Raw genomic sequence first — 15,491 nt, forward strand, 5'->3', positions numbered from 1 at the left:
CCTTATTTTACTTAAGGTTCATCAACCGTTTGTAGTCGTCTGAAATGTGAGTTCTTCGGGAAATATAGGCATGTAGTAACGGCTTATATGGATCCCAATCTTATATGGATTCCAATCAGTTGCATACGCTCCCTGTAGCAAAATCTCTATCCGCCTTATACGCCTCATCTTTGGGATTTTTCAACTACCGGGTGTCAAGTCGACACTAGGCAATGGACGCAACAAATACGACACCTGAGTTCAGGTGTTTGGGCGCTGCTTTGTGTGAAGAGGTGATTTGATTTTGACGGAGCTGATCAAACGCGAATTCGATGACGGTGACGAAAGCGCAAACGGTGACCAGACATTGTCTCTTTGTTCGCGCCTAATGAGCGTTTCAGTGGAGATCGAGTGTCGTGTGTGGGGTTTTCGACCATATTTTTGTCGATTATTAGTGGCATTTTAATTTGCTTCGCTTCCGATTTCCATTTTATGCGAGTCATTAGATTGTATCGGAGTAGCTGTGCTTGTTTCGAGGGCTCTTGAATAAAGTTTCATGCAGCTGTATAGCACTTCGCAATTAAAGCATGCATATTTTCAGCACTTAATAAATGCGATGCCCACATGTTTTCACACAGAAATGTGTGCTCATGTGTCAACTCATCGTTGGGAATTTAAGTACAAAAGACCCTGCAGTTCAGCAGTCCCAGTTGGCTCGTAAATCAGTTGCTGAATTATTTGCTTGTTTTCCAAATATAATCTCCTTTAATTTGGAATTCAGGTTTTCGGTTACACAATTGCCTACTTTTAGGCTTTTAGCAGCTGCTGCCTGAAAGTAGGCAATGAAGAAGAGGGCCTACATTTGTGTTCAACTCACACTCACTTGTGCACAAGTGTGCGGAATCTATGTTAAACCGATAATTTATTAATCAAATAATAAAGTTTACTCGTTTATTAGGATAATTTTAAAGTGATTTAATTCATTTTGTGCATAAAATATCCACTTAATTATTGCACTTTTCGAATTAATTATAAAACATATTTCAAATGAAAAGTGTTAAAGTAAAATAAATAGCCAGCAATAATGTATTTAAATATTGGTAAAATAGATTCAAAGTAAATTGTTTTTGATACTACAAAAATATTTATTTAATTTCGTAAAATAAAAACCATTAGAACCTTCAACAATTCACAAAAAAAACATTAAATAAATATCTTACTATATAAACTAAACGAACACTCAGCTCTCAACACTTACAGCACTATTATATTATGCTCTTAATAAATTCAGTAAAGTGTTTAACATTTTCCTCTTTTCCAGCCTTGTTATTTTGCCCAATTGTTAAAACACCAAGGCAAAGTTCACGTTTCGCAGAGCAAATACTTTTGACTGTTAACACAAACATACGGTTGGACTGGGGCAATCTAAAATCACAGCGGGAAGCTAAAGAAGTGGGGCTAGAAAAACTCTGGGGCTGGGGAAAAGTTCACGCCATTCGCAGAATCATGAGCCAGCATCTTCCGTACATAAACACTGTTCGGTTCAGAAGTTGTGGCAACCGCATCTGCAGGCGAGAGAATAAAGGAACTGAACAGAACAGAACCGAAGACTCTTGCCACATGCCACATACATCCGTGGTTGCCAAATTGGGTGCCACCCGGCTTCACCTTCCGCCCCTGGAGAAATATTGCTGCGTCAAAATGTTTATTGTAAAAAGATTAATAAAATATGTATAGCTGCAGATTGGCAGGGGAAACAAATCTAAACTTCAATGAATATTAAATTCAAGAGACATATTACTCATACGACCCGTTGTCGGCCCAAAAAGATTATGAATTAATCATTTAAAATATGGTTCTTTGGGGATTGTTCCACACTAACTAAATGCTTTGTTCTAAACATAAACATCAAAGGAACTATGTTTTTGGCTTGAGGTAGGTTTGCCCAAAAAAGAGAAGGGGAAATTGGACAATAAACTTAAAACATTTTTAATATTTATTGCTCGTGTGCGAAATAAATCACTTGAAGAGCCACATCATCGGAGCATAGTGAGGAAAGCCAAATGATTAATCATAAGGTCAATTCCCCGAACACTTGGAATTGTTTATAAAACCGCCTAAATGCCTTTAAAGAATAAACTTAAAAGATATTCATTGGTCGATCATTGCAGATGAATAAGCATTTTAATTCGCATTTTTTCTGTGCATTAAAAAACAAAGATAGATATCAGATGGGAAATAAAATATTTTTATGGGATTGTTTTCCGCGAAAATCAAGTTATGACATCTTCATTTCATTAAATATATATTTTGCTTTCTTTACTACTGTCAAAAGTATTTTTTTTATATTTTATGCCTTTTCAAATATTGACAATTTAAATGTGGGTCAAAGTGATTCCGATATGGAAATCAATATTGGAATAAATAAATTCATTTTGTGACCCCTAGATTTAGATATGTATGTTTGGCCGTTTAATTGCCACCGTAATGGCCAATAGGCTCATGTCCACTGGACAAATGCATTGTTTGCCAAGTACCAAGTACAGAGGATCCATATCTGTGTGGGTATATGACCTACCATATAACATTTATCAGCTATTAAGTCATGCACAAATCCAGATATATAAAGCGCACCCAGAGAGCTGTGGGGATCCAATGCCAACGACAATAATATCAGACGAAATAATAAAAGCAAGCGGGGTAAAAGCCACAAATAAGCCAAATTATGAGTGGGTGTTGAAATTGAAAATTGTGAATTGCGGATTGCCGGGCGATTATTGTGTATTTATGTGCACATTTAGCACAATTAAAAATTAACACACACATGGCGGGAGTCTCCCATACCAAAAAAGATATATTCACGGAGATGGAGATCCGATCGGGGCAATATAAACGAAACAGAAATCAAACAAAACGACGCCTTGGTCAAAATGCCGGCTCTTGAGGAAGTGGGCGAGCGAGTTTTTACAGTTATAGAGCACACACAGCTGCTCCAATCCAATGCCTACCTATCTTAGCCACTTAAACAAAGGGGGTTTGGGGAGTTGGGCAGGGTCTTTCCCCCTGGCGTCAACAGAAACAACGAGTGCACACAGAAAAAACTTTGAAAATTTGTTATCTGCCTTGAAAGTTTAACATCTAATGCTAAAAAAATATTTATTAGATCATATTTGATATCATATTTTTCAAATTTTCATTTTATAAGATCATTTATAAGATCATATTTAGATCAATATTTCCCTATTATAACAGCGAATTGGGTTAGATTGTATAAACTTATACTTGTACTATTATCCCGAGCTATGAATACTATTTTTTTAAGCCCCTCTATAATAATAAACTTTTTTTCAGTACAGTAAACGTGACCGGTTGCCGGCAGGCAATGTACAACAACAAAACCAAAAACAAGGGACCGCAACTCAAGAAACGGCCTGGAGAGGAAAAGAGGAAGAAAAATAGACCATCAACACGAGTGCGAGTACGAGTACGAGTATGAGTACACGGTCCATCCAATACTCACATGCGATACCTAACATTTAAACACACACATGAGCGCTGCTTGAATGGCACACCATATAAGGCATACAGAAGTGTTCACAAAAACTAGGATATAATATACTTTTTCTGCAAAAAAAAAATCTTAAAAATAAAATATAATATTGTTTTTAAGTGGGCGACACCAAATTTCTTAAAATCAAATAGTGTTTTGAAAACAATTTCCTTGATATAGGAAAAAAGTCTTAGGGCTCTTATTAAAATTTGTATTTACTAGAAGTTTTATAAATAAAAAATTAAGAAACATTATAATAAAATAATTCCTCAATAACTTGTCTGAAATGTGCTATTAATATGACCCCGCCTGTGGATATACATAAATAGGTGCCAAGTGGAGGCACGCATGACGCGAGCTTGGCAAAACTCTACGCCAGCTATGTTGGATGGGGTTTTTGGAGGGGTGTTTTGGGGAGTGGGGCAGGTGGTGCGGCCTCATGACTGTTTTATTTGAAATTTTTTGGAGAAAGGCCACATGGTTACACGGAGAAGATGGAGAATAGGCCGATACAGCGACTGCAGTGCCAGTTTTTTTTTGGGGAGGAGGAGGACTTTTGGCCAGTGCCAAATGCTAAACGATGACGTAGAGCTTTATTTCCGAACAACGAATGCAGAAGAAGAAGAAGAAGGTTTACTTAACTCAATTATTCGAGCATAAAACAATAAAGAGAACCCGTTTCGCCTTCATTGTTATCTGTGGAACGTGTCTTTAGCAGCTTAAATCCTTAATAGATGTATGCAAATATTTTACTCTTGAATTCCTATACACTGCCTTCTATTGTAAATTAAATTTACAAGCGCTAATAAACACAAAATAAATATTTAAATTTAAAATAATTAAATACAATTAACGTAGACTAGAAATGATGCCTTATTTTATGTATCTTTCAAGAAAATAACATCATAATGAATTTATGTTTCATTTTTTTAAGGTTCTCTTTACTTTTTTTTAAAATGCGCCTCCCGTCATTCAGTCTCCTAATTAAGTTTTTAAGTCCGAAAAGGGAAACAAAACATCAGCAATATAAATAAAAAACCCCTAGCTTTGGGAGATTGAAGGGGCTCAATTTCCGATCGGCGTGTTTTGCCCGCGATGACGTCACTCGGCTCAAAGCCAACACAAATATTGACTTTAAGCTTAAGATTTGTTGGCGAGATTTGAAGGGTACTGCCGGCTTCGTTGCTCCGTCGCCAACCAATTTATCACTATGGACGGCAGTCCATGTAGTGACGAAGCGCACCAGGAGAGTGTGCGAAGGCGACTACTATTATATAGCCGCAAAATTGAAAATCTGCTGTGATAGTCCGATCGTAATGAGTAATACACCAATCGAAAGGTATTGCAATAACTTAAAGGATTGCATACCAAGACTTTAAGAAAATCAATTGGCTTGGGAGAGAGAGCGGTGAAAGTGAAAAAATGAAAATTTCGAAATTTGGAGCTGTTGGGGCCGGTGGGGATAAATGTTTGATTTGAATCATGATTTGAAATCAAATGAATCATGATTTGAAATCAAATGATTTGAAATCGAATCAATTCAAATCAAATCAATGATTCAATGATTTCAAATCAATGATTCAATGATTTCAAATCATGATTCAAATCAAATCAATTCAATGATTTCAAATCATTATTCAAATCAAATTCAAATGATTTGAAATCAAATCAATTCAAATCAAATTCAATTGATTTGAATCATGATTTGAATTTGATTTTATTTGAATCATGATTTGAAATCAAATGAATCATGATTTGATTGATTCATTTGATTTCAAATCATGATTCAAATCAAATTCAAATGATTTGAAATAAAATCAAATGATTTGAATCATGATTCAAATCAATCAAATGATTTGAAATCAAATCAATTCAAATCAAATCAATTCAATTGATTTGAATCATGATTTGAAATCAAATTTGATTTGATTTGAATCATGATTTGATTTGAATCATGATTCAAATCATTTGATTTTATTTCAAATCATTTGATTTTATTTCAAATCATTTGAATTTGATTTGAATCATGATTCAATCAAAATCATGATTCATTTGATTTCAAATCATGATTCAAATAAAATCAAATTCAAATCATGATTCAAATCAATTGAATTTGATTTGAATTGATTTGATTTCAAATCATTTGAATTTGATTTGAATCATGATTTGAAATCATTGAATTAATTTGATTTGAATCATGATTTCAAATCATTGAATCATTGATTTGATTTGAATTGATTTGATTTCAAATCATTTGAATTGATTTGAATCATGAAATCAATCAAATGATTTGAAATCAAATCAATTCAAATCAAATTCAAATCATGATTCAAATCAATTGAATTTGATCAAATTCAAATTCATGATTCAAATCAATTGATTTTGATTTGAATTGATTTGATTTCAAATCATTTGATTGATTTGATTTGATTTCAAATCATTTGATTGATTTGATTTTATTTCAAATCATTTGAATTGATTTGAATCATGAATCATGATTTGAAATCAAATGAATCAATCAAATGATTTGATTTGATTTGAATCATGATTTAAAATCAAATGATTTGAAATCAAATCAAATCAAATCAAATCAATGATTCAATGATTTCAAATCATGATTCAAATAAAATCAAATTAGATTTCAAATCATGATTCGAATCAATTGAATTGATTTGATTTGAATTGATTTGATTTCAAATCATTTGATTGATTTGAATCATGATTCAAATCATTTGATTTTATTTCAAATCATTTGAATTTGATTTGAATCATGATTTGAAATCAAATGAATCAATCAAATCATGATTCATTTGATTTCAAATCATGATTCAAATAAAATCAAATTCAATTGATTTGAATCATGAATTTGAATTTGATGAAATTCAATTGATTTGAATCATGATTTGAATTTGATTTGAATTGATTTGATTTCAAATCATTTGATTGATTTCATGATTCAAATCAATTCAAATGATTTGAAATCAAATCAATTCAAATCAAATCAATGATTCAATGATTTCAAATCATGATTCAAATCAAATTAATTCAATGATTTCAAATCATGATTCAAATCAAATTCAAATGATTTGAAATCAAATCAATTCAAATCAAATTCAATTGATTTGAATCATGATTTGAATTTGATTTTATTTGAATCATGATTTGAAATCAAATGAATCATGATTTTGATTGAATCATGATTCAAATCAAATTCAAATGATTTGAAATAAAATCAAATGATTTGAATCATGATTCAAATCAATCAAATGATTTGAAATCAAATCAATTCAAATCAAATCAATTTGATTTGATTTTATTTCAAATCATTTGAATTGATTTGATTTCAAATCATTTGATTTCAAATCATGATTCAAATCAATCAAATGATTTTATTTCAAATCATGTTTGATTTGATTTGAATTATGATTTGATATTTTTTAATTTTTTTTAATTTTCAAAACTTAAAAAATCATTTGAATTGATTTGATTTGAATCATGATTTGAAATCAAATGAATCATGATTTGAAATCAAATGAATCATGATTTGAAATCAAATGATTTGAAATCGAATCAATTCAAATCAAATCAATGATTCAATGATTTCAAATCATGATTCAAATCAAATCAATTCAATGATTTCAAATCATTATTAAAATCAAATTCAAATGATTTGAAATCAAATCAATTCAAATCAAATTCAATTGATTTGAATCATGATTTGAATTTGATTTTATTTCAATCATGATTTGAAATCAAATGAATCATGATTTTGATTGAATCATGATTCAAATCAAATTCAAATGATTTGAAATAAAATCAAATGATTTGAATCATGATTCAAATCAATCAAATGATTTGAAATCAAATCAATTCAAATCAAATCAATTCAATTGATTTGAATCATGATTTGAAATCAAATTTGATTTGATTTGAATTATGATTTGAAATCATTGAATCATTGATTTGATTTCAAATCATTTGATTTCAAATCATGATTCATTTGATTTCAAATCATGATTCAAATCAAATCAAATCAATTCAAATGATTTGAAATAAAATCAAATTTGATTTGATTTGAATCATGATTTGAAATCATTGAATTGATTTGATTTGAATCATGATTTGAAATCATTGAATCATTGATTTGATTTGATTTGAATTGATTTGATTTCAAATCATTTGATTTCAAATCATGATTCATTTGATTTCAAATCATGATTCAAATCAAATCAAATCAATCAAATCATGATTCAAATCAAATCAAATCAATTCAAATGATTTGAAATAAAATCAAATGATTTTTTAAGTTTTGAAAATTTGATATGACGTTCATCACATCGATATAAAAAACTTTTCTTCTACCACTTTTGGAAAAACTCGCTAGTTTAGCGGGAAAACAGCTATAAATAGCTAAAATTTGGAAAGCCGTAACTTCTATACTACTAAAGCTACAGACTTGTGCTGCATCTCGTTTGAAAGGTATTTTGAAATGCTATAAACGCCTTCTATATGCAATTTGTGTAAATGTAATAGTTAAAAAAATATGAACAAAAGACAATTTTTTAAACCTTTTTTTTTAGCTTTTTTTATTTTTCTCAAAAACGGCTCTAACGATTTTCTTTAAAACCTTAAACTGTGTAGCCCTTGAGATTCCTTAAATTTTGGTATATAACACATTACTGTAAAAAGTCACGTTTAAAAGTTATTTTTATACGAAAATAGCCACTGTTGCCAGCTCGAACAATTAACGCTCCCTGAGTATTGAATTTTGTGAGAGGGTATCCGAACTGTATTTTAGGGTCATGGAATCAGTAAATTTGCACTTAAGACTTCCATATAGGAATCTTTTGTTCTACGACTTTTGGAAAAAGCCGCTACTTTAGCGGGAAAAAGCTAAAAATAGCTAAATTTCGTTAGTTTGTAAGTTTTACACTACTAATGGTACCGACATGTGCTATACCTCGTTTAAAAGGTATTTTGAAATACTTAAACGCCTTTTTAACTTAATTTGTTTAAATACAATGGCTTACAAATTATGATTGACCAATTTTAATTTAAATGTATATATTAGCTCCTATGAGAGCAAATGTAAACAAACAAAAACTTCTGATATCAAATAAAAACACCTCTTAACGAGGTAAAAAACTAGTGACGATCGCACCTTCAACATACAAAAGTTCTGATATCAACATTTGTGACGAAAAATTATTACACTCGTCATTAAATAGACTTTCTAATATTTTTTTATTCGGCACGCTGCAATAGAAAATGCCTGTGAAGGGAAAAAGGCTGGAATAGTCTGCTAGGGCGGGCCGAATAAAAAAATATTAGAAAGTCTATTTAATGACGAGTGTAATAATTTTTCGTCACAAATGTTGATATCAGAACTTTTGTATGTTGAAGGTGCGATCGTCACTAGTTTTTTACCTCGTTAAGAGGTGTTTTTATTTGATATATTCACAATGCTCAAACTGGATTTTTCGTGGGGTGTGAAATGTTGACTGGTGCGAATGATTAGCAAAAATTAAAGCTAAACAAGCTGACAAAAAGCCAAAAAAAATAATATCTGCCAAATACATCTAATGCAAATTGGGGTTACCGCAGTTCAGAGCCGAAAAGAGAATTCGACAAAGATCACAGAGCCGAAGGCATTATAACCATTAAAGCAATTTAAATAAAACGCCAGTAGTTAAGCCAAAATTTATGTCGAAAGTATATTTGAATGAAAAACGTCTAAAAATAGCCGAAACGAGCCGAGCGTAAACTTTTTGTGTTAATAACATTTTCGCCAGCTGTTCCAAAATAAACGAATTAAAGTCCAAATCAATTAAATTAATAATAACAAAATGAAATGTGCGACAAAGGCCGACAAGCCCAGGCGCCCGAAAAATGATGAAGACAAACAGAAGCAGTAGGAAAATCCAGGAGGTGGATGGTATGATGATGGCCATGATGGCTTGATACCACCACCCCTATTTCCACCTCATGGCGGATGGAGAACGGAGAATCACCCGAAAAAGCGATAGCGTGCCGGTATTCCATTGCGCAAACACCGCCATGTGATATGACAGAGCCACCTGGCCATCCCACTGCCCAGCCCATTCCATCCCATCCAAACCCAGTCCATGCCACCCCGAATTTGGAAAGGTGTGCAAGATGATATCCCACGCCCAAGCCCAGTAAACTCCCCCATTTACCGTTCACTCCGCGAAACTACAAGTTTGGTCAGAACAATAGAATTCGTTGAGTTAATATTTATTCATTTTTAAAATTTTTATTTTATTATTTCTTTATACAAATATTTAATTTACGATGTTATTTATTAATTAAAGTTTAATAGATCTTACATTTTTTATGGGTCCTAATTTAACTATCTGTTTTATACCATTCTTTTTCATTATAAAGAACATTCACATTGCTTTCCTAAACAACATTTTTTTTTATATTTAATATTTTTATCAACTAGTTACCAATGCTAACAACATTTGAGAATATATAGCTTGTGCTAAAAAATTTTTAAATTCGAAATATAACTTATTTGAAAATATAACACTCAGCTGTTATATACGACCGATTCGAATTTTGTGAAAGACCTTTTCATTACTAAAATTTTGACCTCCGCTGTATGTACAAGTAACACGCCCCTGGGAAATATAACAAAGGCACGCAACAATCTACGGAAGGGCCAGAACGGACACCGGAATATGACCGATGATGGGGGATTCGTTGGGCGCCAAAAAAAAAAAAGAAGTGCCACCCCCAGCCGAAATTCAAAAATGTGTTACAAGGCGCGACTGAGAGCTCCATAATTTGAAGCCCTTTGCCCGCAAATTGTCAGGCAATGAAAACTAATAATGCAATTAAAAACGTTGACAAAGTTGTCAACTGTCAGACGGCAGTAACTATAGTTACCAGTTACCAGTTGGCGAGTCTCGACTGTCGACTGTCAGGCGTTGGTCGTAGCTCAGTTCAACTCAGCAAGTGCAAGGTTGTTTTTTAAAACGCAAATAATGCCGAGCGTAGCGTCTCCAAATGCAAATACATACCATACCCAAAGCCACTTATATGCACATATGCACTATATGTACTGGGTACATAGTATATGGCCTGGTATTTGGAAAGCCGCAGAGCGATTGCTTCGGGTTTCACAGTGTCAAAATAAAAAGAACGGAACATAAAACTGGGTAAAAATGTTGAGAGATGCAAGGCCCGCCATCTGTAAAAGGAAGCTCAAAATGCCATTTTTTATGGTATTATTTTGAAGTACCTATTTGTTGTTTCCTCACTTTAAGATAATACATCCATTTAATTCAATAAGTAAAAGCCAACTATTTGTTCCATAAGTATTTTTAAGATGTAAATAATTAAATACTAAAATAATGATTTATAAATCTGTATATAATGATTATTCATAAGTTTATCATGGTATGTCAGCGCTCTAACCAATAAACCTAACTATCTTATCTAAATGATCCTCTTGTTGTTCAATCTGTGCAAATCAAAAAGCCACAAAGTATTCTTGTTTATTGACATGTTTAGATATCGATCATTACTTTGACAGCTAAATGATATGGCATTGGTAATTCTAAACTTATGCTTGTACAATTCTAAGGTAAGGAAGAGGAATTTATCTCAATTTTTTTAAAGCATTCTGATTAAGTTTTTGTACTAAACCAAGCTGAGAAGAATTTCTCTTAAAATGCAGGCAAAGCTTCTGAAAATGTTCTTGAGGCTTGTTTCTTGAGCAGCATAATGATGACTCAGGTCTAGTTTTTGTTCCGCCGCAAACAGGAAAACAAAAGCCATTGGTCGCCGAATTAACTGGCTACTATAAAGATTGCAATCAAACAAAACAATTATAATAAAAGATTCGCCACCTTCTGAAGCAATTAAGGCAAACAGATTTGAATTCTTCGAATTAATTAACATGTCTGGAGCGTTTTTTTGAGTGTACACTGTACAGAAATGGAAAGTCAGCTGCAACAAAGTTGGCGACACACAAAGAACAAGAACTTCCCCAAAGGAAGACAAAAAGGGCGATGATGATGCACCACCAGATGAGTCAGAACCGATCTGGAAATCCGAAAAAAATATATCAAAGGGCAACTTTTCCGGCTAATAAAATGATTATGCTGAGGGCCTTACTTATTTTAAGATGAATCAGAAATGATGATAAATAGTCTAGCATCTAGAAATACTGGGAGCTATAAAAATTCATAAATCCCTAGTTAACTTTACCTGATCATAAGAAAGCAGAAATTCCTAAAATAAATATTGATATGTAAAAAAATAGCGAATCCTCTATATCAATCAGAATAGAAAAGAATCAGCAGACTTTTCCAGCTAATGAAATGATTATGCTGGCTCTACTTATTATAATTATGGCACGGCTTATTAATGGAGCCCGGATTCAAATGGAGAATCTCTGGTTCGGGTTCGGTGGGCTCTGCGTGATGATCTCATCGATTGCATCAGATTTCGCACGGCATGTCGTTTTATGTTGCCAGCGAATTTTGTTCTTATTTCTGCTCCCCCTTTTTTTGTGTGTTTTAATGTGCAAAAGACATATGCAGAATATTCAAAATTAGCTGTTAGCACGCCAGCCACCAACGCTATCAACTTCAATGCGAAACAGCGCTTTTAAGGCGAGCCAACGAAAATAATAAAAAATGTTTCATGGTCAATGCCATGAAATTGGTTGCACTGGACGCTTGACTGACAATCGTTGACAGCCCAGATATAAAGTTGGATAATATATAAGAGGCCCCCAGACAGATATATGTGTACATAACTGCCGCACAGGTACCCTCGAAAAATTTGGAGAAAAAAATCACTGCGTGTGCAGCAAATTGATTGATCTGCACCAAACTTTGTTGCCGACTGTGGCGAATCAATCAATTGAAAAAATTAAGAGAGATACGAAAAAAAAGATACAGATTGAAACCCTCTTAATTTGCCGCATTTCTTTCCCCTCGTTTGACATCTCCATTCAAAGCGTTCGAAAAATATTCTTGGGTGTTGTCACCGCGACAGCTTTTGTGCGATCCAGATACAAGCCATAAATAATACGATTTACATATGAATTTGTAACTGTTCAACCTCTATTAGTATCTGAATATTTCACGCTCTCTAATGATCGTCTAAATCCAGTTTAAAGCATTCCCACTCCCCTTTTCCATTCGCCAGTAATGAGGCTTCCCCACTTCAGCATTGACCTCTCGTTAAGCCTGAGCGGTGAATTTTGAATTTAAATTTTGTTATTGCAACAAGTGTTTGTATTTCGCGTATTTTCTTTTGCATTTCAAGTGGTTCGAGTGACGTCAACTGAAATGATTATGAATCGGAGAATTTACAAAAGCAAAATTCGGAATTATCTAAAGAAATACGAGAAGTCATCTTGTAGAATTTTAAGCTTTTTTATTTGGGGTATTTTTTTGATTTTTTACAAGTTTTAAAGATAAATTTATTGTGAAGTTCTGGTAAAAAAAGATATAATTTCAAAACTAATAGTTCTTAAACGATTTAATATTTTTACGCCTTTAATTTATCTTTTTAAAATATTTATTACCATAACAAATAACTAAAAATAAACATTTTAGTATGAGTAACTAGGCTTATCTCCAAATCCTTAATAAAAAATATTTATGTAACTTTGAGGCTAACTTCCAAATTCCATTCTGCATTTACTAAACAAACACAAACTTCATATCTGTGAGAACAGCGATTAGGGCTTGCCAAACGATATCTTATCAATGAAATTTCCGAGTGTTACGTAGGCCATGGCCATAATTCGATTCGATTAGTCAGAGCCAAGAATAAAAACAGACGGGGGAAAATAAAGCCCGATCGAGACGGAAACAAATCGAGGCAGAGCAGAGGTGATGGAGTAACGGAAATCATAATATAGAAATCAGGTGGAACGATTACGACAGGGGTCCCGAGAAGACGGCGATGACAGCGATATTTATTTGGCCGAACATTGATGATGTGGATAATATATACACAGATCGAGTACATATATATTTTATTGAACAATGCACAGGCAAACAAACAAATGGGAGAAGGCTTTAAGGCAAAAGGCCAAATTGTTTATGTATTTTCCCGCCTCGACGGCAACGCAACACATTTGGGGTCGATTAATGGAAACACAGGAAGTTTGGCCAATAGCTGGGGGCTGTTAAATCGTCTTGAGGGGGGTCCTACATCTATCCTATATATATCCCATATCTGCTGTAACTTCTGGCCAGCATTCACTTACTTTCTCGGCAAACTCCTCCCGCGGACGTCGCGAAATCGTCGGTGTGGCACTCATGAGTTCCTTGGTCGGCGATGGTGTCATTATAGCAATTATATCTCCCCTCGTCGGTTATCGTTTATGAATTGCACTTGCGGCTATTAGTTCTAGTTACTTGGGACCTCTTTTCGTATTGCTTTCGGTTACACTTTATTTTACTTTTTACTTTTGATTGAATGGTCGGTTTCGCGTGCTGCGGAGTAAATTAAATTTATAGCAATATTTTATCAGTCTCTGCCAATTCGTTGGAATTTTCTACTTTGGTCTATAAACAAATTATTACGTAGCCTTTGAGAAATGTCGCTAGCGTGAAACCGTTTTTGCCACTTCACTTTGCTTTTGTTTTGGCCTTTTATTAATTGCCGGTTAGGGGCGTTGCTGTTTTTACAGTGGATTGCGGTTGGGGTCAAACATTAGATTGGGAAAATATTTTTTTAGCTAACCAATAAATTATTCAAGTGATATTTTTTGTGGAAAAATTGATGGTCCCTTCTTTTGTTTTAATTTATGGTAAGTGACTCATTTTATTCTTTTAAAATACAGAAATATGTATAAGATGACAAGCTAATATCTTTTAAAATATATATATTTGCATGGATTTAATAGAAAATAATAATAATTTTAATAATATTAATATTAATAACTGAAAATAATTTTGCAATCAAAGATGCATAGATATATTTGCTTCAAGAAATCAAGTTTTAAAACATAAGCCATATTTGCTACCAACCGGATGGCTGTAAGGCGATTTACTTTAATTGAAATTTATTAGATATTTATGATAAGCAAAGTCGCTAGACGATAAATTTAAAAAACCCAGTGTGGGTGTAATCAAAGCAATATTTACTGTATTGCTAATCTACTTCCAATTACAGTAAAAAATTAAAAAAAACACGCTAATGAGTCTGGAAGTTGGGATCATATCTCCATATGCAAAGAATGTTGTCACTTAACTATTTTTAGAAGGCGACGTCACTAACAAAAAAAGGTGAACCGGAACGCCACCAAAGAATGTGGTTGTTTTTGTTGCTGAACGTTGATTGACCCCGAATATGAGAACGAAGAAGAAGCAGCAAAGCCGGCCGGCCAATTAATTGAGTTTCTATTTGTTTTATCTATTCATTTGCTGAGTTTCCTTCTTTTTTAAGGTTCGTTTTCTTTAGTTTTCCTTCTATTTTCCAATTCGACCTTCAGGTGAGTGCAATTCTAATTGGAATTCAGTTTAAGTAAGCAGGGGAAAGAAGAAGCAACAGTTGGTTGAAGGAGTCCGGCACGCACACACAAAAATGCACACACACATACACATTTAAGCGCGGCTCACACGCACACCGGTTAAACTTGTTATCGGCCGCATGCAAGAACCCAAAAACTACAAAAACTACAACAACTGAAAAAAGAAAAGTCTAGGCCGAAAACAAGTTCTGGAATAGCAGCAGCAGCCGCAACCCCGCACTCAAGTGTAAGTGTTTTATTTTGAAACACGGCTTTTTGTTCCTATTTTGTGGCGGGTAACTTAGCAAGGAGTAAAAAGCAGTGCTCACACTTAACACTCTCACATACATACACTCGCCGCGCAAATTAAAAACAAACGAAAGTAAATCAACGTAAAAACGAAACGAACGCGATCCGCCGACGCGCTTTTCTTCAGCTTTTTCAAAACACTACGAA

General features: G+C 33.3%; 1 protein-coding gene across 3 annotated transcripts in view; it reads right to left on the reverse strand.

Annotated features, from left to right (window-relative positions):
- Window positions 1-15,486, reverse strand: part of Lmpt (four and a half LIM domains protein limpet) — a 63,168-nt gene extending 47,682 nt beyond the window's left edge. Inside the window, exons 1-2 of one of the 3 annotated variants that reach the window (XM_017144278.3) lie at window positions 15,365-15,486; window positions 13,788-14,016 (exon numbers count right to left, since the gene is read on the reverse strand). In XM_017144278.3, coding sequence (XP_016999767.1) covers window positions 13,788-13,868 — 81 coding nt within the window. In that variant the 5' untranslated portion in view covers window positions 13,869-14,016; window positions 15,365-15,486. The remainder of the gene's footprint in view (window positions 1-13,787; window positions 14,017-15,364) is intronic. The other 2 variants (XM_070215906.1, XM_070215907.1) reach the window with 2 other exon arrangements.
- Between the last annotated feature and the right edge of the window lie 5 nt (window positions 15,487-15,491).

Source organism: Drosophila takahashii, chromosome 3L (assembly GCF_030179915.1).
Source record: "Drosophila takahashii strain IR98-3 E-12201 chromosome 3L, DtakHiC1v2, whole genome shotgun sequence".
Classification (NCBI taxonomy): Eukaryota; Metazoa; Arthropoda; class Insecta; order Diptera; family Drosophilidae; genus Drosophila; species Drosophila takahashii.